The sequence below is a fragment of the Pararge aegeria genome, chromosome 1, assembly GCF_905163445.1.
Source record: "Pararge aegeria chromosome 1, ilParAegt1.1, whole genome shotgun sequence".
Classification (NCBI taxonomy): Eukaryota; Metazoa; Arthropoda; class Insecta; order Lepidoptera; family Nymphalidae; genus Pararge; species Pararge aegeria.
The window spans coordinates 1,282,531-1,306,670 of record NC_053180.1 but is presented as its reverse complement, the minus strand read 5'-3'; the positions used below and the strand labels follow the sequence as shown (position 1 = coordinate 1,306,670).

The 24,140-nt window shown below is 35.6% G+C and overlaps 1 protein-coding gene across 1 annotated transcript; it reads left to right on the top strand.

Annotated features, from left to right (window-relative positions):
* The first annotated feature begins 6,682 nt into the window (after positions 1–6,682).
* Positions 6,683–23,881, top strand: LOC120624033 (uridine 5'-monophosphate synthase-like). Its single transcript, XM_039890343.1, has 3 exons — positions 6,683–6,950; positions 20,166–20,306; positions 22,162–23,881. The coding sequence occupies exons 2-3, from the start codon at positions 20,166–20,168 to the stop codon at positions 22,663–22,665; spliced, it is 645 nt and encodes a 214-aa protein (XP_039746277.1). The 5' UTR covers positions 6,683–6,950; the 3' UTR covers positions 22,666–23,881.
* Positions 23,882–24,140: the final 259 nt, after the last annotated feature.

Sequence of the window (24,140 nt, the reverse complement as noted above, 5' to 3'; positions counted from 1 at the left end):
GATTTCAAAAGAAGCCGCCGGCGCGTGTATCATAACCATGTACTTCCGAAAAGCGGCAAATTTCTTTGAGAAGTAAGTACAAAACCTTTGATGCCGCATTATCAAAGTGCCGATGGTTAAAACATAACTATGCATGCACTCAGTTTGATTTTAATAGATATTTTTTTATTCGCTATGTTTATGGTATTAGTCGTAATGCGCATAGGTCCAGTTTTTCATATTCTTTGATATAGTTTTTTGCGTCTCATAGAATTCCTAAGCGTACCTACCTACCTATACACCGAACTGTTACACCTAACTACTCCGTGAAATAGCGCTAAGTCCTAGCTGCAAGACGCAAGAGTCTTGCAGGCTATGTCTTGTTCTTGCTCAAGTCTTGCACGGTCAGTCTTGGTCTTGGTCTTGCTAAAAATACGCGGTCTTGTTCTTGGTCTTGGTCTTGGTCTTGCAAAAACGCAAGAACAAGACCAAGACTGCAAGACCAAGACTGAATTTGGGCAACACTAATAGGTATAGATGCAGGTTATGGAAACAAAAATGTAAACTTAGTGGTTGCCCTAGAACTGGTAATTAAGGCAGTTACATTAAATAAATAAATAAATATGCTACGACAATACACACATCGCCATCTAGTCTCAAAGTAAGCGTAGCTTGTGTTATAGGTACTAAGATGACTGATGAATATTTTTATGAATAATTATTTATGCATCCTTCAAATTTATTTAAAAAAAGTCACAAGACGGCCGCGCACGATCTGACCGAAAATAATTTCACTTGCCCCACCTAGACTTGAAGCTGGGTACGCCCAGGCATCCACATTCCACCCCCTGGTTCTTTGTTGGTAGGGTGGTAACTAGCCCCTGCCGAAGCCTCCCACCAAACCAGCAGGCACATTCTGTATGAATGAATGAATGAATACACTTTTATTGTACACCAAAGAAAAACAGTAGTTACAGAGATATAAAAACATATAAAGAGACTACAATTATCTCTATCTCTGTATCTCTATTGACTAAAAATTTAACCAGCCACAGTGGGAAGTGAGATACAGAAATCATAAATTGTAAATATTCTAATTGCCCCGACTGGAGTTCGAATTCGGCACCTGTTACTTATAACCACACCGCTCACCACTGCACCACGGAGTACTGAATCTCAATCTTTGGGGATCAACCTAGATTAGAATTTTAATTTCGTTTTTACTCAGTATAAACAAACATTTGGGTTAACTACCTCCAATTCGTTAACCCCTAGTTTATAGTTTATCTGTTTTTGTTTATGTTATTCGCAATGTTTTACGCCGAACGGACGGATTTTGTTAGTTATCTTACTTTATCGTCAAGTTTTGAAAGCTCAGATCCATATGAATTACTAGCGGTCCCTCGCGACTTCGTCGACTTGTATAAGTCAAGAAAGATAGACTTATGCTGTCGCGGACTTTTTTTTAGAAATTTTAAAGGGTTACTACTTTATCTTACATGATCTTTTTAACCTGTTAAAGCGCTTTTGTAGCGCATCAGGCTAGATGTGGCTCCCTGGTGTGAAGGTTGCGGGGTAGCACCAACAGCATCCTGAAGTTGATTGCTGGCAGGTTGTCACTGCTGTGCCACAGCAAATGTCTGCCGTTCCAATGGATTGGAACGGCAGTCATTTGCTTATTTAAAACAAAAACAAAAATCTACCACTAGTAAAATTCAAGCGACCAATTTTTGAAACTCTCAGCAAAAAAAAACTATTATAGTATAAAAGAATACCTTAGTGACTGTAATATAGCTACTTAGTTAACTTTTGCAACCGTTCAACAACATTTGTAATTGCAATTTATATTTTATTTTTTATTTTTAAAAACATTTGCACACTGTCAGTGACAGTCGATTGTGTGAAGGGTCTGTTTAATGAAACGTGTACCTACTTGTATATACCCACAATTTGGCAAATTAATAAATATTATTATTATTATTATTTAATATTATATTATAATTTTTGTTTATTATTTTTTAATTATCTTTTTAATATTTAGAAATAATGTATTTTTAGTAACAAAAAATATGAGCCTTTATGCCTGAAATAAAAATAATAATTATTATTATTATTAACACCAGTTGCAGTCAAGGGCTAAGTTGTAGTGGAATAAAAAAAAACTTTTTGACTACTCTCTAATCAGTTCCGCTGAAAAGAAAAAAAACCCCCGATTTTGAAACATTATTCATTGGTGCTATGCTCCTATTGGTCTTAGCGTGATATAATATTGTCTATAGCTTCCCTGATATCTGTGTTTGTTTTAACACCAAAAACACACACACAGTGCAAGAGGTTATTCATTTTCAATTTATTCAAAAGGAATTAAACTTGGATTGGAAAATGTATAGAAATTCCAATGTTTATGAAGTTACAGAGCGAAATATTAAAACCTTCATTTAGATAAATTCTAATTCTTTTAAATACCTGTGCGTTCTATAGCGTATCTATTGAAAACTTCCCTTATGTTTTTATTTTTATATACTTTATTTATTTCATTAGATACGATACACTGTATTATCATCAATCATTTTAGATTATAGTTTATTGTCCGAGTACAGTTACCACTTACAGGTATACACACAACATTGAAGTTAGTCCAATTAAAAATAATTAAATTACGTTAAAACAAAAATAGTAAGAATAAAATAATTAATATTAAATAAATGAAAAAAAAAACTAAAACAATTTAAAAAGTATTACTCGTCTTAAATAATTAATTTCGCTTTCGCCCTATGTTTGTAGAATAGGGAATGTAAGTATGCATGGGAAAATTTTACTTGCTCATCACATATTGTATGCGGAAGAAGTCGTGGTCAGACGCTAGTAATAAAATCAGTATAAAAAATGTTTCTCACATAAAAAAAAACTAGCCAAATGTGTAATTTATTGGTAAATTATGTAAATGTATACAATCATCTAATTAAAGAATGTCGTTTTATTACTTTGCGCGAGATATGGATCTCCGCTGCTTCTGAGTAAGGACTATTCTAGTCTGTTTCCATTTATTTATACATTATTAGTACAAACATAATCTTATTTTGTTTAGTCATGACAAGTTGCAAAGTTGTATTGATTTCAATACGACAAAATGTATCCGTGTCAAAAGAATAAAAATGCACGTTCCGAGTTCTGTCAGAATAAGCTTACAAACGTGACAACGTAGGCGAAATATTTAAAGTATGCAGTACTTGCCTTATTCTATTATTATTTATTCGTCGTCGTCGTCGCTTACACAGAAAACATTTTTAAAATATAAATAAAAATAAATATACTACGACAAGACACACATCGCTATATAGCCCCAAAGTAAGCGTAGCTTGTGTTATGGGTTAGTACCCATAACACAGATAGCTGATGAATATTTTTATGAATATAATACACATTAATACTTATAATATACATATAAACACCCAGACACTGAAAAACGTTCATGTTCATCAAACAAACATTTTTCCAGTTGTGGGAATCGAACCCACGGCCTTGGACGCGGAAAGCAGGGTCACTGCCCACTGCGCCACTCGGCTGCCTGAACCTTGTAATATTTAGAAATAACATGGAATATGTTCCCGTGCATATTCTTTAAACTTATGCATTGGTTTCAAAATTACCAGGAATCATATTATAAAAGCGTATACTCAATCCCACAAATGTTTTCTGTACCTTTCGCAGACGATATGCAGATGACACTAATTGCCACGAATTATTAAAAAAGTTTATGCTTCTTATAGACTATAGTCTTAAAAAAGTAATAGGCCCGTTTCGACATTTGTCATCGCGACGTAACTAGTGGAACCATAAGACTCGGTACCCGATACTCACGATAAATCAATTCAAGTTTGTATCAGTACTTCATTAATATGATTAGGTATTGTAAAGTGTTCGTTCGTTCAAAGCAAGTGGATACCTTTGAAACTACGAATTTCGTGGTTAATCAACATTTCTTAAATATAGTTCAACGGGTACATACCACGATAATATTTTTGGATTTGTCGATATTCCGACCCAGTTGCGTGGATCGTGGTCACGACGGGACTCAACAACACAACAACTCACGTTGAAATATATTTAAGAAAAGTGGGCACGTTAATTATATCCCTTGTCAGGGGGACAAAATCGGGGGATATATTTTTTGTCTCCTACCCGTGCTAGCCCTGCTGCGGGAAAAGGGGTGACAACGGAATTCTGATCGGCCGTCACCACAAATCACAAATCTAGTACTTAAGTTCCTATTATAATATTAAGGATTACTTAAACGATAAAAATCTTGGGTGTGAATTGCTCTAGCTTCATAGCTAAATAAATTGACTGTGAGATGGTGATAACAAAAAAAAATTACCCGGCTAAGTTTTTTGTCGGTTTTTGTCTTCTTAGACCAGGGCGCGTTTGGAACCCTCGTAGCTTTAGGTTTACGTTGGCGAACGAAGTTATCTCCATCCAGTTACAATTATGTAAACATGAATGTATGAACGCTTCATAAGTACCTGTGATAGGCCTACGTGAATAAAGAAATTTTGAATTTGAATTTGAATTAGTTAATTATTATAACAGGTATCCTTCAAAGTTAATAGTTTTTCCTTTCAATGGTTCCCCACAAGGTCTCGCTTCGGCGCCAACTACTTTTTTAATCATTAGGTAACCTACATTACCCTATGTTATTAAACATTATTTACTGTAGATACTCTATATTATTAAAAGAAGCAAAAACAAGCATAAGATAAATGGCTTGAAATAAATGCAATAAATAATAATTAGGCGAGTTCTGAATGTTTATTTGTGTAATTAATCTGCGAACACGGTTTGCAATAGATTGATAGGCACTGGTGTAGGTCACACTCGCTGTCGGTCAGTGATATGTATAATAATTAAAACGTTATCAATTATGCCTAGTTGTCAGAAATACCAAATACCTATTCTCCATTACTTTCTATTGGCTACTGGTTGACCCGCGCAACTTCTTCTGCACTAAATCGGTTATTACAGGTTTTAATAAAATATTAAAAAAACCTAGAATAAAATTGCAGCGCCACTGGCGGTATTGTTCTTGCTTTTACCAATAGAAGTTACCCGTCGGAATTTGAATAATTAAAAACTAAATTTGCAGGTACTTTGGAGTTTAATAATAAAACTATTTATTTGGATAAGGATTAATATAATGATAGGAATGTCACCATCTTTCTATTGTACCGGTGTTTCGATTGACAAATAAAAAAAAAAACAATTATTCTTACCTAATAATCTTTGTGTATTTTTATTTAAATATATATATATTTAAATATTTATATAAATAAATAAATAAATATACTACGACAATACACACATCGCCACATAGCCCCAAACTCACAAAGTAAGCGTAGCTTGTGTTATGGGTACTAAGATAGCTGTTAAATGTTTTTATGAATATAATACATAAATACTTATAATATACATATAAACACCCAGACACTGAAAAACATTCATGCTCATCACACAAACATTTTCCAGTTGTGGGAATCGAACCCACGGCCTTGGACTCAGAAAGCAGGGTCGCTGCAAACTGCGCCAATCGGCCGTCTTATTTATTTATGTAGGTTTATTATATCTTTACTTTATGCCCCATCCACTGTCCGTATTACTGGTTGCTTCTTACGCTTAAGTTGCCTGAAAAAGAGCACTTTAGGTGATAAGGGCTCCTTTGCACCCTAACCGAATGTATTTTTGTTTTCGTGCCTTTGGGAAAAATAGGAACCTTGTTCTACTTAAAATTAAAGTAGCCTGAATAAAGCGAGCGGTAATATTGGTAGGAAATAAGTGGAATCGACAAATCATGTCGTTAAAATACATTAGGGTGACCATCATTAGGGATATTGAATGTCGTCGTCGAAACGAAGTTAACAGTGAAGTCAAGTCCAATGTAAATTAGCTTAAATTATTATTTACAACTACAAAGCAACGAAAATCATAAAACATCTTTATTTCTAACTTTTATCTTTTTGTTACTTGTTTTCTATGTTGCAGAACAAATGAATGTGTTTTCTCACTTTATTTTTGAACAGTATTGCGTTACGACGAAGACTACATAACCGAAGTACGCTGCCATGGGATCAGGCGAGATTGACATCCTTCTAGGAAAAAGGCTTTACCAAGTGAAGCGGTATTTATTTTAACGACGTGAAGCGGACCATAAACTGTTTTAACTATCTTATCTGTTAAATAGAAGCAAGCGAGACTTTGCAGAGTTAAATGCTTAATTTGCCAAGGTAAATCTATACGGCGCAAATTATAATGGCTTCAATCTTTATACTCCACATCAAACAGATTAAGAATTTAGTGTTCTTTGTATTTTAACTGTAGTCTGTAACAGTACGCGTAAAGTAGTATGTAGTAGAATCACGTTGTTTATGTAAAATAATCTATAGTTAAGTAAATTACAATTATGGTAGGGATGTAAATTTATTCATTATTTATTATTTATTGTGAAGCCACCAGCGTCAGATGCCTGGAATAGATCGCTAGACGAAGAGATAATGCTGCAAAATTCACGCACGCGCTGCGTTGTCATTGTTTCTCTTTCTGTGGTTTACAATAAAAGTGTTTCGTTCATTCATTCATTCATTCATATTCAATGAACACTGAGCGGGGCCATACAAAAAGTATTCGGTTTCTCAATATCGAGTTTCATTGGCACCCTAACATATAGGTACCTTATTAATATATGTTATAGACTTGTTTACATTTCACATTGGACACAGTGGCTCAGAGTTCTAGACGCGACCAGACCTCCGCGCACTTCGTCTGAAGGTCCTTATTGTGCAATTTCGAAGCTAAAACCTGCGAAAAAATAAGCAATTCCCGAATAAAAAGTGAAAAGTTTTTACAAATGTAGTGACAGTTTTGAACGAATTTTTGGACTTTTTTTGTGTTATTTTTTGTTGGATATTACATAACTAAAGGTAAAAGTTACTTAAAGGTTTCCTTAAGTTTTTGCTAGCGAAAAGCGTACGAACTTGGTTCTTATTAGGCAAGACAAGGTATTGACGTTGTTTGCTATTTTTAGGTTTTTTTTTTGTATTTCAATTTTATACTTTTACAAATGTATTGATTACCTATCAGAGTAAGTAACCTGTATAAAAGGTTAAATATCAATTAAACGCATTGCGCTATAAAATCATCTAAAAAAAGTATGCAAAGCTCTCAATATATCTTTCCAAATATAAAGTAGTGTATGCCTAGAAAGTCCTATGAACATTTTCTTTACAATCTGTAACAAAACTCATTTTATTTAAATGTCTAGTGACATATTAAATCAATGGTCTGTGCATAATTAACTCGTAACATTGGCTGTATTTTAATATTGATACTACGTAGAAACTAAAACATAAACCATAATTCATAAAACCATAAATAGAAATTGTTTATTTTTCATTAAATACGTGCTTATAGTTATAAAACTTGTAATTATTTTTATATAATTTATACATGTTTAAAAAACCTTTCTTGTCTTTATAGGTAGTAACCTATATACAGGATGGCCGGTCAATTGACGTCACAAAAAAAAATTTGGTTCGATATGCTGTGGAGTATTTATTTATTTATACTCTTTATTTGTACACCACTCAAACAAAGAAACAAGACAAAAAAAGAACAAACACATGAAGAATGAAGCAGGATACAAAAGGCGGCCTAATCGCTAAGTAGCGATCTCTGCCAGGCAACCTTAGGATTAGGAAAACTAAAAAGAAAAACAAATAGGTGGGGTACACTATTTAGTACATACATACGAATATCTACATACTAATACATAAACCAGACTACACATATAAAAAAAAATAAAAAATACTATTGATAAATATAAAAAATAAATATACTAATACATATCTTAATATACCATAAATACTTAAATATGAGTTTGAGTATCCGAATCACCCATGGGTATGTTCCGCGATTTTTAAAGTAAAATATTTAAGTTCCGTGAATTCTTTCTTCTTTTAATTTAAAGTTGAAAATTTAAGTTAAACTTTTAACTTTAGACTAACATTTTCATAAATTTCATTAAAGCTACGAAGCTGTTTATTTTATGTATGAAAGTACAACTCATGAGGATTCAGTTGCAAAAAAACTCTAAAAAAGTATTTTGCTTTTTTTAGAAGTTTTTTAAGATGGTCATGTCGAGATTCCTCAAAAAATCGAAAAATAAATCATAACTCCAAAACTGTAAAAAATTGCGAAACACACATGGGGGTGATTCGGGCCCCCCACAACATGCCGGACCTAAATTTTTTTTATGACGTCATCTGACCGGCCACCTGTATGAAGATTAGGTAAGTACTAAAGACAATATTGTTTAATATTATATACACAAAGTCTGACCTTTTGAGATTATTGAATAGATCAATATTTACATAAATTTCTATCTTTTTATCGCACATCATGATTATTTTTAGTACCTCAGATGTTTATTTAAGATTATAAAAATGATATAATAGATGTATCTATGGCTTTTTTTATACTAAGACGTAGACGAAGTCGCGAAGGGACCCCTTTCGCGACTTCGTCCGCTATAAGATAGACATATGCTGTCGCGGACTTTTTTTTAACTTTTACACATACAAAATGACTATACATAGCCATTTAGCCCCAAAGTAAGCGTAGCTTATGTTATTGATACTAAAATGACTGATGATTTGTGAGAATCGAACCCACGGCCTTGGATTCAGAAAGCAGGGTCGCTGCCAATCGACCGTCATATCGATGTATAAGCGAAGTGCATTACATTCATATATTATATTTCTCTGCGTGTTGCGGAATTAATTTGTACCGATTCTACGCAGTACTTTCCTAATTTGTATTCCAGATCGGTTAAATAAGTCATTATGTAGGTACCATATTTGTTAATTTTTTAAGTTTATGTATTTATATCATGTAATCATAAACATATATAAAGAAGCGTTTATAGCGCATTGGGTAGGAGCTCGACTTCATTTTCGGGGGGCTGGGTTCGAATCCCAGCACGCACCCCTAACTTTTCGAAGTTATGTGCGTTTTAAGTAAAGGCCACCGTGGTGGACTACGGCCTTAACCCGTTCTCATTAGAGGGTAGTGGGCCGGGCCTGGAATGATGTAACTTCCAAATCTATGCGATTAAGTAATGTAACCTTATGTTACAGTAAATTTATAAAGTGGGTAAATAGTTAAACTTCAGATTCGTATTTATAGTAATAAAATAAATAATAATAAATATATTACGACAACGCACACATCGCCCTCTAGCCCCAAAGTAAGCGACTGTTGAATATTTTTATAAATAATATACATAAATACTTAGGATATACATATGAACACCCAGACACTGAAACCATTTGCCAGATATTTGTCAGATATTTTATTAAAATGATTAGGATTTTTACAAATTTGATTAGAATCCAATGTTCAGGACATTGAGTTGGTGGGTATTTTGATATAATGACGACTGCTTTTTCGATACAATTCAGTCCTACATGGACTCGAACGTTGCAAAGATGTGCCCGGTGTTTAGTCGTTTATCACTTAAATAAACACTGCTAATGAATTCAGCAGCTCTTCACCGCTCCGCAAAGGTTATCAGATAATCTCACTCACACATAATAACTTATCTGATACTACTGGATAGACCAGTTCAGGTTTAGTGTAATGTTTTAGGGTTCCCTATGGTTATTATATACTATATTATTATACCGAATTTCTTGCTATTCGGTTTCCATGAGGTAACGTATCGCTTATACAAGTATATATAAAACGTAAGCTTACAGAAAAATCCTATTATAATATTAAGGATTACATGTATGATAAAAAGCTTGGGTATGAATTGCTCTTACTTCATAGCTCAACATTTACGAGACTGTGAGATGGTGATAACAAAAAAAAACCTGGCTAAGTTTGTTGTTTGTTGTTTGTTGTGGTGAACCCTCCTAGCTTGAGTTTTAAGTTAACGAATGCAGTTATCACCATCACTAACATTAGTGTAACATGTTAAATGTATGAACGATTCATAAGTGCCTGTAATAAGGTCAACATGAATAAAACATTTTTGGATTTTAATTTATAGCTTGGTAACCAAGTCGAGACCTGAGCATGCTAGAGACAAGTAACCCCTTTAGTTAGTCTGTCTGTCTGTCAGCATGTCAATATAAGAAATAGGATATATTTCTTGGGCTACTTTTTATGTAGGCGTTTTATTTTGCCTAGGCCAAATAAAATATTCTAGGATTTCATTATTAGCGGCTATTTTACAGTATGTCATATTTTCTTTGTATTAAGAACTGTATTAAGTCCACCAACCCGCACTGGGCTATCGTGGTGGACTACGGCCTTAACCCCTTCTCATTGTAGGAGGTGACGTAGATGGGTTGATATGATGAAGATGATAAAGTACTGTTTGGGCCTTAATAAATAAAAAAAAAATGCCTTGTAAAAAAATAAATGCACAATAATTTTATTGTAGAAAGAAGGCAGTGTGTCAAACGAAGTTCGAAAAGAAAATGGCGACGCACCGGCCATGTTAAGAGTTTATTTGGCAAGTGTTCGTTCAAAAACAATAAGAATTATGAAATGTCAATTATTTGTTATGAGAATAACACTCACGCTTTGAATGTCCTATTCCTCGTAATAAAAAAGAGAGGGACGGCTGTATTTTTTAGAAACTATAAAAAGAGAGATAAAATCTCCTTCCTTGATCATGTTATATCGTGGTCATTTAATGTCTTGTCTACGGAACTCGTTTCATTCATAAGCACTTGGATTATCAGATTATCGCCAACTGGATTATGGTTCATTGTCTTAAAATATATTCCGTGGGAAATATTAATTGTTGATGTCAAAAGCAAGATTCTTCGGGATTATTTAAATTTAAAACCATTATACCGTTTAAAAACTAAAAGTCGACCCACTCCTTCAATGATACAGAAGAATCTACAGTAATAATATTTTTGATTCTTCTTATTTTCTATCGTTTATTGATTTTCATTTTATTTTTTAATTCTTAACAATGCTTAAAAAATATATCTATGAGTTATAATATATTAATGAGTTTCTTGCCGGCTTCTTCTCGGTAGAATTTGCCTTCCGAACCGGTGGTAGAGTTCACTACACACGGACAGACTTGACGTTTCAAAAGTGCTTGTATTAGGCCTTCTTGAAATAAATGAATTTTGAATTTTTTTTTTGAATTAAAATACTAAACTATTAAAAAAAGAAAAAACATCAACCCTCCGCTTGCGGGGCATTTGAATGCCCAAGCTACCGGCGGTCAGGGCTCCAGAGTGAGGAGTGTCCTCACAATACGCGCCATTTCAAGGATTGCTGCCTTCTGTATCCGACGCTTAATCCAACAACCAAGCGAAAGCTTCTTAAGATGTTGGTCGTAGCTTTTCGCGAGAAGACAGTAGACAGTAGTAGCACAAATGATGCTGATCCATATATTCTCTTACTCGCCTCGTACGGCACCCGTGGGAAGAGAAGGGGTGGTGACAAATGTTTTCTGATCTGCCGTCACCACACGGCACCACCAATTTAACCAACGCACCGATTTTAATTTGCTCATTTTAGTGCTATTAAGGCAATATTCTGCTAAAACACAGCTCACCACTTTAAAGCGGGAAGGTGACCTAAAAGTAGCCTGAAATATTTAGTCTGTGCAGGGGATGAGGTGTCTTTGGATCGGCTCTTGATGAAAAATAGTCAAAAGTTCAGTTCAGTTCAGTTATCTGTACAAAATACTGCAGGCTTATAAAGGCTAGCACCAAAAGACGTAAAGAGAGTTAATAATAAAAATTAAAATGTGTGTTGGCTGGCTAAACTTCAGCCTTACAGCGTTTGAGCCGACCATAGGCAACAAACAAATAAACCAACATTACATATTGTAGAAGGAAATATACTACTTTATTGTGCGCAAAGAAACACATACAATAATAGTAGGTAAACAAATTAGTGATGCGCCGAGTAACTTCTTGTTTATTACTCGGCATACCCGTCAGATCACTCGTACTCAGTCGAATAACTCTGTTTAAATACCGAGTTAACGGCTAAGCAGAAACAGATAGAGTGGTACTGGATAGTATACAAAGCTACCACTTTCCAAATTTATGTAAACTAGTTACCCTATAGGAATAAGTGTATTTTTCATAATAAAATTTACGTGACCAAATTTTTTCACCTATAGACCGAAATTTTTACTTACATTATTATTATTTTTTCTTTTTTTGTATAATAATTGCTTGCTGGTACTTACTCCTAAGCAATTGTGGTTAATGTTATCGTGTTATATGTATAACCAAGTTGTGGAAACTTCATTGGTCTATGTGATACAAAAATACGGCATTACTTTTATGTATAATTATACTGTTTGTTTCCCTTGAAAAGCTAATAAATAAATAAATAAATATACCTTGTGCAAGCCTATACGCCATATTAAAGTCTTTATACGAAACATACTAAACTTGCATCAAAGACACTTTCAACCTGTATGGTAGACTTACTAAACTTGCATAATCAACACTTGCTTCCTGTATACGAGACGTACCAAATTTGCATAAACGGCACTAGCGACCTGTATGCGGTAGGTACTAAACTTGCATAAGAGACAATTGCGTCCTGTATATGAGACGTACTGAACTTGCATAAACGACACTAACGACCTGTATACAAGACAAACCAAACTTGCATAAGCGACACTTGCTTCCTATATACGAACGTACTAAACTTGCATAAAAGACACTTTGCGACCTGCATACGATACGTACTAAACTTGCATGAAAGACACTTGAGGCCTATACACGAGACGACCTAAACTTGCACAAAAGACACTTTGCGACCTGTATACGAGACGTCCTAAACTTGCATAAAAGTCACTTGCCACCTTTATATGAGACGTTCTAAACTTGCATAAAAGACACTTGCGACTTTTATACGAGACGTCCTAAACTTGCATAACAGACACTTTGCGACCTGTATACGAGACGTACCAAACTTGCATAAACGACACTTTCTCAAGTGTCGTTTATGCTTCCTATATACGAGACGTACTAAACTTGCATAAAAGACACTTGCGACCTGTATACGAGACGTACCAATCTTGCATAAACGACACATGCGACTCTCAAACTAGACGTCCTAAACTTGCATAAAAGACACTTTACGACCTGTATACGAGACGTACTATACTTGCATAAAAACACTTTGCGAACTGTATACGAGACGTCCTAAATTTGCATAAAAGACACTTTGCGACCTGTATACGAGACGTCCTAAATTTGCATAAAAGACACTTTGCGACCTGTATACGAGACGTCCTAAATTTGCATGAAAGACACTTGCGACCTATATACGAGACGTACCAATCTTGCATAAACGACACTTGCGACTCTCATACTAGACGTCCTAAACTTGCATAAAAGACACTTTACGACCTGTATACGAGACGTACTATACTTGCATAAAAACACTTTGCGACCTGTATACGAGACGTCCTAAATTTGCATAAAAGACACTTTGCGACCTGTCTACGAGACGTACTATAATTGCATAAAAGACACTTTGCAACCTGTATCCGAGACGTCCAAAACTTGCATAAAAGACACTTTGCGACCTGTATACGAGACGTCCTAAATTTGCATAAAAGACACTTTGCGACCTGTCTACAAGACGAACTATAATTGCATAAAAGACACTTTGCGACCTGTATCCGAGACGTCCAAAACTTGCATAAAAGACACTTTGCGACCTGTATACGAGACGTCCTAAACTTGCATAAAAGACACTTTGCGACCTGTATACGAGACGTTCTAAACTTGCATAAAAGACACTTGCGACCTTTATACTAGACGTCCTAAACTTGCATAAAAGACACTTGTGACCTATATACGAGACGTACCAATCTTGCATAAACAACACTTGCGACTCTCATACTAGACGTCCGAAACTTGCATAAAAGACACTTTGCGACCTGTATCCGAGACGTCCAAAACTTGCATAAAAGACACTTTGCGACCTGTATACGAGACGTCCTAAACTTGCATAAAAGACACTTTGCGACCTATATACGAGACGTACCAATCTTGCATAAACGACACTTGCGACTCTCATACTAGACGTCCTAAACTTGCATAAAAGACACTTTACGACCTGTATACGAGACGTACTATACTTGCATAAAAACACTTTGCGACCTGTATACGAGACGTACTATAATTGCATAAAAGACACTTTGCGACCTGTATACGAGACGTACCAAACTTGCATAAACAACACTTGCTTCCTATATACGACACGTCCTAAACTTGCATAAAAGAGACTTTGCGACCTTTATATGAGACGTCCTAAGCTTGCATAAACATCGCTTGCTTCCTGTATACGATACGTACTAAACTTGCATGAAAGACACTTGAGGCCTATATACGAGACGACCTAAACTTGCACAAAAGACACTTGCCACCTTTATATGAGACGTTCTAAACTTGCATAAAAGACACTTGCGACCTTTATACTAGACGTCCTAAACTTGCATAACAGACACTTTGCGACCTGTATACGAGACGTACCAAACTTGCATAAACGACACTTACTTCCTATATACGAGACGTACTAAACTTGCATAAAAGACACTTGTGACCTATATACGAGACGTACCAATCTTGCATAAACAACACTTGCGACTCTCATACTAGACGTCCGAAACTTGCATAAAAGACACTTTGCGACCTGTATCCGAGACGTCCAAAACTTGCATAAAAGACACTTTGCGACCTGTATACGAGACGTCCTAAACTTGCATAAAAGACACTTTGCGACCTATATACGAGACGTACCAATCTTGCATAAACGACACTTGCGACTCTCATACTAGACGTCCTAAACTTGCATAAAAGACACTTTACGACCTGTATACGAGACGTATTATACTTGCATAAAAACACTTTGCGACCTGTATACGAGACGTACTATAATTGCATAAAAGACACTTTGCGACCTGTATACGAGACGTACCAAACTTGCATAAACAACACTTGCTTCCTATGTACGACACGTCCTAAACTTGCATAAAAGAGACTTTGCGACCTTTATATGAGACGTCCTAAGCTTGCATAAACATCGCTTGCTTCCTGTATACGATACGTACTAAACTTGCATGAAAGACACTTGAGGCCTATATACGAGACGACCTAAACTTGCACAAAAGACACTTGCCACCTTTATATGAGACGTTCTAAACTTGCATAAAAGACACTTGCGACCTTTATACTAGACGTCCTAAACTTGCATAACAGACACTTTGCGACCTGTATACGAGACGTACCAAACTTGCATAAACGACACTTACTTCCTATATACGAGACGTACTAAACTTGCATAAAAGATACTTGCGACCTATATACGAGACGTACCAATCTTGCATAAACAACACTTGCGACTCTCATACTAGACGTCCGAAACTTGCATAAAAGACACTTTGCGCCCTGTATCCGAGACGTCCAAAACTTGCATAAAAGACACTTTGCGACCTGTATACGAGACGTCCTAAACTTGCATAAAAGACACTTTGCGACCTGTATACGAGACGTCCTAAACTTGCATAAAAGACACTTGCGACCTATATACGAGACGACCTAAACTTGCACAAAAGACACTTGCCACCTTTATATGAGACGTTATAAACTTGCATAAAAGACACTTGCGACCTTTATACTAGACGTCCTAAACTTGCATAACAGACACTTTGCGACCTGTATACGAGACGTACCAAACTTGCATAAACGACACTTACTTCCTATATACGAGACGTACTAAACTTGCATAAAAGACACTTGCGACCTATATACGAGACGTACCAATCTTGCATAAACAACACTTGCGACTCTCATACTAGACGTCCGAAACTTGCATAAAAGACACTTTGCGACCTGTATCCGAGACGTCCAAAACTTGCATAAAAGACACTTTGCGACCTGTATACGAGACGTCCTAAACTTGCATAAAAGACACTTTGCGACCTGTATACGAGACGTCCTAAACTTGCATAAAAGACACTTTGCGACCTGTATACGAGACGTACCAAACTTGCATAAACGACACTTACTTCCTATATACGAGACGTACTAAACTTGCATAAAACACACTTGCGACCTATATACGAGACGTACGAATCTTGCATAAACAACACTTGCGACTCTCATACTAGACGTCTGAAACTTGCATAAAAGACACTTTGCGACCTGTATCCGAGACGTCCAAAACTTGCATAAAAGACACTTTGCGACCTGTATACGAGACGTCCTAAGCTTGCATAAAAGACACTTTGCGACCTGTATACGAGACGTCCTAAACTTGCATAAAAGACACTTTGCGACCTGTATACGAGACGTCCTAAACTTGCATAAAAGACACTTTGCAACCTGTATACGAGACGTCCTAAACTTGCATAAAAGACACTTTGCGACTTGGATACGAGACGTCCTTAACTTGCATAAATGACACTTGCTTCCTATATAAGACACGGCCGAAACTTGCATAAAAGACACTTTGCGACCTGTATACGAGACGTACCAGGCGTAATAAATGCAATCTTGTTATCGGTGCATTTTCGGCATTCTGTTTGTCCAGATTCTTAGGGCGCTGCAGAAAACATTTAGCTTATTACACACAGACTGCTAAACTAACCTTATTATGGGCTATTAGTATTTTAAACTTTATCTCATTAACCTTGAAAAATAATCGTACCAGACTTGGCCGTTAAATTAATGTGACATAGTGTATTCGAGATGACAAATTATACCTAGGGTTGCCAACCATATGGGCAAGATATTTCCAACTTTATAATCAGACAAAAAAAAAGATACGATTTTTTTTTCCACAATTACTGATCGTCATCATTGGGTTACATCCAGTGGCGTGCATAGAGGGTATGCAGGCAGATGATATATATAAAGAAGTTCTCCAGTAGAAGTTATTAAAAACTTAAGGATAGACATTGTTAGAATTATAAAAAGACTAAACTTAAGTTTTTATAACTCGAACTGGAGATTTTGTACATTTTATATCATCTGCATACCCCGTGTATACATCGCCACTGGTAACATCATTATCCTTAATGGTGGTGAGGTGATGAGAGACGGGGTCTAAGCCCAGCAGTGGGACGTGCAAAAGGCTACATAACACCTCATCCCTGGAAGGAAAGAAGGTTTTAGGGCTTAAAGCACACACGCTACTTTAACTCCCACATTGAGAAGGGCTTAAGGCCGTAGTCCACCACGCTGGCCCGGTGCGGATTGGTGGACTCCACCCACCTTTGAAAACATTACGAAGAACCCTCAGATGTTTTTTTATCCCACGATGTTTTCCTTCACCGTTGAAGCAAGTGATTTTTAAGCCTTTTGATTGCCTAAAAAATTCAATTATAATTATTATTGTTTAAAGGCCACTACTAGTCTGTAATAACAGAAATATCTTGGCAGAAAACTAATAATTAAGCCATGATCATGTGGTCCTAACATGATCCGTAGTTGCTAAGCGATATACCAGCAAATTGGTTCAAAAAAGCAGAACAGATTGATTTAAAAAAAGTAAAATAACCGTATCCTTGTATAGTTTGTGTCCTCTTATATTTAGCATACCGGAAGATGAAAATATTCTCGACATTGGGTTGCGCGAATAGGGGAGGATGAAGGATGTTTTGGTTAATAAGAGTTCACTTAGAAGAAGAATTTAAAGTATAATATAATACATAATTCGAACAAGAATTAAAATAAAGTACTAAGACGATGTAATACTAAAGAATTTATTTAAAAAAAACATAATTTTTCTTCACTGACCAATTTATTATACATTTTATTTTTTTAAGTAGATACAATACAATACAATTATTGTACTCTAAACCTTAAGCTGTAGTTGTAAAACTGATTTCTTATTTTATAATAACTCCTTGGCATACTTGGCATATTTGGCGATATTTGGTTGTTTGTTATTGTTTTGTTTACTAAAATAATACCTTTTTGTAATTTAACCACCTAGTTCTTAATTAAGAAGCGATAAGACCGCCTTTCGTATGCTTTTTATGATGTACAAATGTAGAGTATACTAAATTAATAAACAATTTGAATGCGATAAAGTTGACAGCCCTAGTAATGCCAGTCCGTCAGCCTCGCCTCGTCGCCCTTTACCTTTGCCCGTCCATCTTACGCAGATATTCTTATCGGAGAACAGAGTTCCCTTGTTGATCTTATTTTACGTATGATTCATTACATATTACCTTCAAAAAAAAAACCGTTATTAAAATTATTATTGAGTTTAAATGTGTTTACGTGCCTTGCCGTGCCGGGTGGCGGCGCGGCGGCAAATCATAATATATTTATCACCACCCCTTCTCTTCCCAGGGGTGTCGCACTATTTGAATAAAGAAATATTTGACTTTGACTTTGATGCGACTAAGGGAATATAACAGAGAACAGACATAGGTACTACTATCATTAATGCATTTGCGATTTTTTTTCGAGCACAAAATAAAATCGGTTTCTGTATATACCATGTCTTACTTTATGTTCTGAAATTCATAAATTTATTTAATCTTAAAAACTGGCTGAGCTCAAATTGGGTGTAAATCCGTTACATAATTAAATTTATTTTAAATATTGTATTATTAAAATTAACAATGTTATGTTAATTATAATGTCATTATGTATTGTGCTGAATAAATTGAAATTGGAAATAAAATTGTATATCATAAACATAATGCTATTTTATCGTTAAATTAATCCTTTATATTGTAATAGAATTTTTCAGTAAGCTTACGTTTTACTAAAACTTTGAACTTATTGAGAGAAATCTCAAGGATTTTATTCGGTAATTTGTTATAAAATACTATACAAACTCCCTTGAATTAACTAGAATTTTAAATTTTTATTATTTAACAAGTTTATTTTTGTTTCCAATATTCAAATTGCTACATAGTACATTTTCTTTTTAAATTTTGTTATTGTTTTATGGACATAAATTATATTTCCTAATATGTACTGACAATGCAACGTATTTATTTTATTTTCCTTAATAAATAAAATGAAATAAACAAAACACTTTAAATGATAATGTAAAATATTGAATAAAGATTTTTCTGACTTTATCATTATTTCAACCTATAGATGCCCACTGCTAGAGAAAGGTATTTGTTTGGGATTACCTAATGCCAAGGTCTTGCCTCACTCTGACTCGTTTGATGTCGTCGAGTGGGGTGTCCATTTTTAATCAACTAACACTGTGTTTTTAGTTTCGTGGTAGGTTATCCGAGTTGAGACCTCCAGATCCTTCGGTCCTCTGAGCTACACAAATGATAAGTAGGTATACTGAGGTATCCTTATCATCTTCATTACCGGCCCACTTCGGGGCGTAGGACTCCTTTCAGAATGGGAGAGCTTAGGCCACAGTCCACCGCGCTGGCCAAGTGCGGATTCGTACATTTCACACACCTTTGAGAACGTCAGCGCCTATTAATAGGTTGTTAACTTTGTATAACAGCATTAATAAAATGATTGGCATAGACATAACAGGGGAGAGTCTTCCTATATTTAAAAAAAAAAACTAAAAGACCACTTCCTATCGCAATACTTTGTAATATGTGGTACTGTTTAAACTTAGTTATTTTTTTCCATTGCCCTTTTTTGTGTTAGTTTAGCTAGTTTTGTTCCATAGTATGTATTGTCAACATTTCTAATATTATTTTATATATAATTTAAGTATTTGTTTTTTTAATTTATTCTAAATGTATGTTTTTGTTCGAGGTGCTAGATTCGTCTAGAAGCCTGATGGATCTTACAGCTTATAAGTACTCATATGTCTCTCTTAATCGTTTTTTCTCCTTCTAACTGACAATATAGTTTTGTATTCGCAAGTTGTGGCAGTCTTTAAGTGGGTCTACATTATAACATTTATATCTTTTTTCATTTTTTGTTTAGTTTTATAAGAGTTGTTGTTGTTGTAACCTGTTGATTGTCCATTAAATAGATAAATAAATAAATAAAAAATAAACGTTTTGGAGAACTTTCAGATATCATCAGAACCCTCATCTCAGCCTCGTCGCAGCTTGCCCTAAGTATTGCTACGTGCAGATCCCACGCACCTGACTTTACTCACCTGCACTGCTCTTCCAGATGGTGTGCCAGCTGAAGGAGCTGGCTGTACAGTTGTTCGACGTGGGAGCTGTTCGGCTTGGCGACATAGAGGCGAAGCTGGGGCGGCGCACGCCCATCTACTTCGACCTGAGGGTGGTGGTCTCACATCCCAAGATCATGGTGAGTACCGTTAAATAACCCTGGACTGGTTGTCCATATTGAAATTGTAGTAGAGCTTATTGTAACAGAGCTCCGGGGAAGAACTATCACCATAATTATTTTTACACTAGCTGTTGCCCGCGACTTCGTCTGCGTTTGATTTTGTTTTTTGATGATGCATTCAATTTAGTTGTTTTAAAAAAAAATTAAAGTATTCAGTAATAGCTAAGCCTCAAATGAGGGGTTTGCTGTTGTCCGCTGAGGAGTTCTGTCTCTATCTCCAACCACATTCATCAGATCTTCACAAAGTTTGGGCAAAATTAAACACATTATAACCCCTATAGTACAAAAATAATTATTTAAATCGGTTATAATTTGTCGGAGTTATCGTCAAACACTTTCATCCCCTCTTCCAAAGCAACCGTGCTTAATGTCGGGATAAAAAGTATCCTTTATTACTTCTAACACTTCCGAGAATATGTGAACAAAGTTTCAGGAGAATCGGTTAAGTAGTTTTTGCGTAACAAACAAACTTACATTGACATTTATAATATTAGTAGGGATATAGAGGTAGGGATTTTCAAAACCCTACTATTTTTTGGGCAAGCGCCTTCTCCCTTACAGTATAGAGGAATTAAGGGCTTAGACCTTCCACGCTACCGTGCGAGTTTGTGGGTTTAAACGATTCGTATATCATCATATCAACTCATTATCGGCCCACTACTGGGCACTAATTCTTGTGATGAGTAGTCGTACTGTCGTACATGCTACTAAGCAAACAAGGCAGTTTCAATAAGTAAGTTAATTAGCATGACAAAGTAATAAATTATATACAAGATATAATTAATCGATATAAAAATATTTAAATTTATATTTGTAGTTACTTTTATCAGATTTAACACAAAATTGTGTCCCTGTTTTAACATGGCCCATCAAAATAAGAAAGTTAGAATAGGTAAGACACGTCGAAGATTTTCATCATCAAGTGTTATTTATTTTCAAAGCCAAAATATCTCTTCAATTAGGCCCATAGGTGGCACTTTTGATGCGTACATTACATAAGAATTACACGGTAGTGAAATTGCGATAACCATATTCGTAAACTTAAAACTAAAACTCGTCCTGGTCTAAGAAGAAGCCCACAACAAACTTAGCCGAATGTTTTTTTTTGTTATCACCATCTCACATTATCATTTAAAATTAGAAGAGCAACCTGGTTAGAGCAATAATTTACACCCAAGCTTATTGATAGCAATAACAGGTCAGAACTTCAGAAGGTGCAATGAATTTCAAGAGACGTATTTTTAATTCCTAACCGGAGCATCAGAAGTGGGATAAAACCGTAAATCGTGCCTTTTATTTAGCGTGAGAGGAAAAGGTTAAACGCTTTGGCAATCGTCATTATCGAGAATAATTTATTGGTAGCAGTAAGAGTTCAGAACCCCGGAGAAGAGAACTGAAGAAATCTCTGCGTTGTTATCGAAAACTATAATTCATAACAAGTTAAACCACCATTAATTGATTCTTTAGCCCTGATTTAATTTCTTATAATATTACTTGTGTGTGTAGCTTTATTCCACATTATTAAGAACATACAAAATCCTCATTCATAAATTATTGTATGCAGTGCATTGTGTCCAAAAACAGTGAAAACGCCTCGCACGTCTGACTTTACAGCCGCGGAATGTTGCTAGCCCACAAACCTTTTCTCATTTTCCAATTTTATAGTAAACATTAGAGGTTAAATAATTACTTTAAATGCTAAATGGTATGAAGTGACTGTTTGTTCGAGAAAAAACTAAAGTGGAGTGGTTTTTGATGATTCAATATTAGTCGTGTACACGGTTACTACAGTTCGTTTTTTCTCTTATTCCAGATGGCGATCGCTCAACAGCTACAGATACTGGGCTCGGGAATAGAGTACGACATCCTGTGCGGCGTTCCCTACGCCGCGCTGCCCTTCGCGGCCGTCATGTCCGTCAACACAAACATCCCCATGATCATGAAGAGGAAGGAAACCAAAATGTACGCCACCAAGAAAATACTTGAAGGCGTGTTCGAGAAGAACCAAAACTGTCTCGTTGTCGAGGACGTAGTGACATCTGGCGGCAGCCTACTCGAAACGGTTAACACGCTACGAACCGAGGGCTTAGCGGTCACGCACGCTGTAATAGTTCTCGAAAGAGAACAAGGTGGCGCCACTGTACTCTCCGCGAATGGCGTCCAAGTGAAAGCGCTTTTCACGATGACAGAATTAGTGAAAATCCTCCGAGACGCCGGCAGGATTAGCGAGAAAACCGTGGAAATCGTTTCCGACCACATTAAGGAATGCCAGTTCGGTATGAAGGACAACTTCGAACAAGACACAACGCCTTTATGAAACAGTTTAGGCAACTATGTACATAGGTATAGATAAAAAATAAAAGAAGAAAGCTTGATCAGTACAAAGCTCGTACAAAATTGTATTTGTCGCTGGTACCTTAGTAGTTCGACCTCTTTAATAAAACCAAAATATAAAAAAAAAACAAATTTAGAACCAAAACCAACCTCCTTCGAAGCTTAAATACAATATTTTTATACATTCTGCGAGACTTCGAGCGCCATCTAGCAACGTACTTCAAACTATTATATTTTTACAAAGAGAACTTTCTTTTCTTGTTTCAGTGAGATGTTATGATAAAACTTATAACTAGCGGTTTCCCCCAACTTTAACCGCGTACCAACTTCTCCTTAATTCTGATTACGATTAGTACCTATTTATTTACAGCGCAAACTTTTATCCATTAAGTATTCTACGAACCCAGTGCTATTTAAATGGTCGTAGCGTTATAAAGCCTTCCTCAACAATTGTGCTAACGAATGCAAACAAGTCTACTGATAGTTCCTGAGAACAACCAGACAAACAAATGAAATATGCTAAGAAGCTTTATAATATATACATTGAAATAAGTGAATTAACCACAATTTACGTAAAAATTTGTTTATTATAATCTTATTATATATTTCACTTCCTGTTTCGTACATGCTTCTATAGCTTTTGTCCCATAAACACATTTTCTACGACTGTACACGTTGCTTCGCCCGCTCCTTGTTTTAACCGTAATTAGATTTATTCAAAAAACATTTTCCAAGTACGTCTGGTATTTCGAGATGAGCGCATGAAATAAAACTTTAGCTTTAATATATCTACCTCATCTCAGGATTTAAGAGACGACAAATGTGGATACAATAGATATGAAGTTAATTATCTCATTGCTTCTTTTCTTTTCCTGGGCCTGTCTCTGTACTTGGTTGGCCGTCCGTTGTACGTGTGGCTGCCCCGCTGGATCACTCCAGCCAGCCGAGCTCACTCCAGAAGCTTAGCAGGCCGCCCAGGTCGCAGAGTGCTTCTTGAAGAGTTGCTGAGGAGCCATGGTGTGCTGTGCGTTGCGCTACCCCATTGCATTGGAGCATTACGTGTTTTGGTGTTCTATACGTCTCGATGCATGCTCTGCACAGAGGACTGACAGTTAAACCTAAAACGGAAAGGTGTTTGTACAACTGTACTTGTCGTTTTAACCTGTCTTATTGCCTATGTACCCACCAAACTTATGTAAGTACGGTACCTAATAAATACATATTTTTACTATAATATTTCCTTTATTAAATATTCATAATGATAATTTGATTAAACGCTGTACTACTTTTTTCTTAATGAGTTACGTGAAGTAACTACTTACCTTAATTTTACAGCTACAAAGTTTTCTAATTTAACTTAAATACTTGTTTATGCAAATAGTTTTTAAGTCAGTGATTTCATGTACATATAACATATTGGCATAAGTACACGAAGGAAAGCAAATCTTTCAGTCACCT

What these genes read in the sequence shown, in the direction of transcription:
- LOC120624033 (XM_039890343.1), top strand. Translation starts at nt 20,166, where the DNA reads ATGGTGTGCCAGCTGAAGGAGCTGGCTGTACAGTTGTTCGACGTGGGA. An exon ending in TCTCACATCCCAAGATCATG is followed by an intron (nt 20,307 to 22,161) that starts GTGAGTACCGTT and finishes CTCTTATTCCAG; the next exon opens with ATGGCGATCGCTCAACAGCT.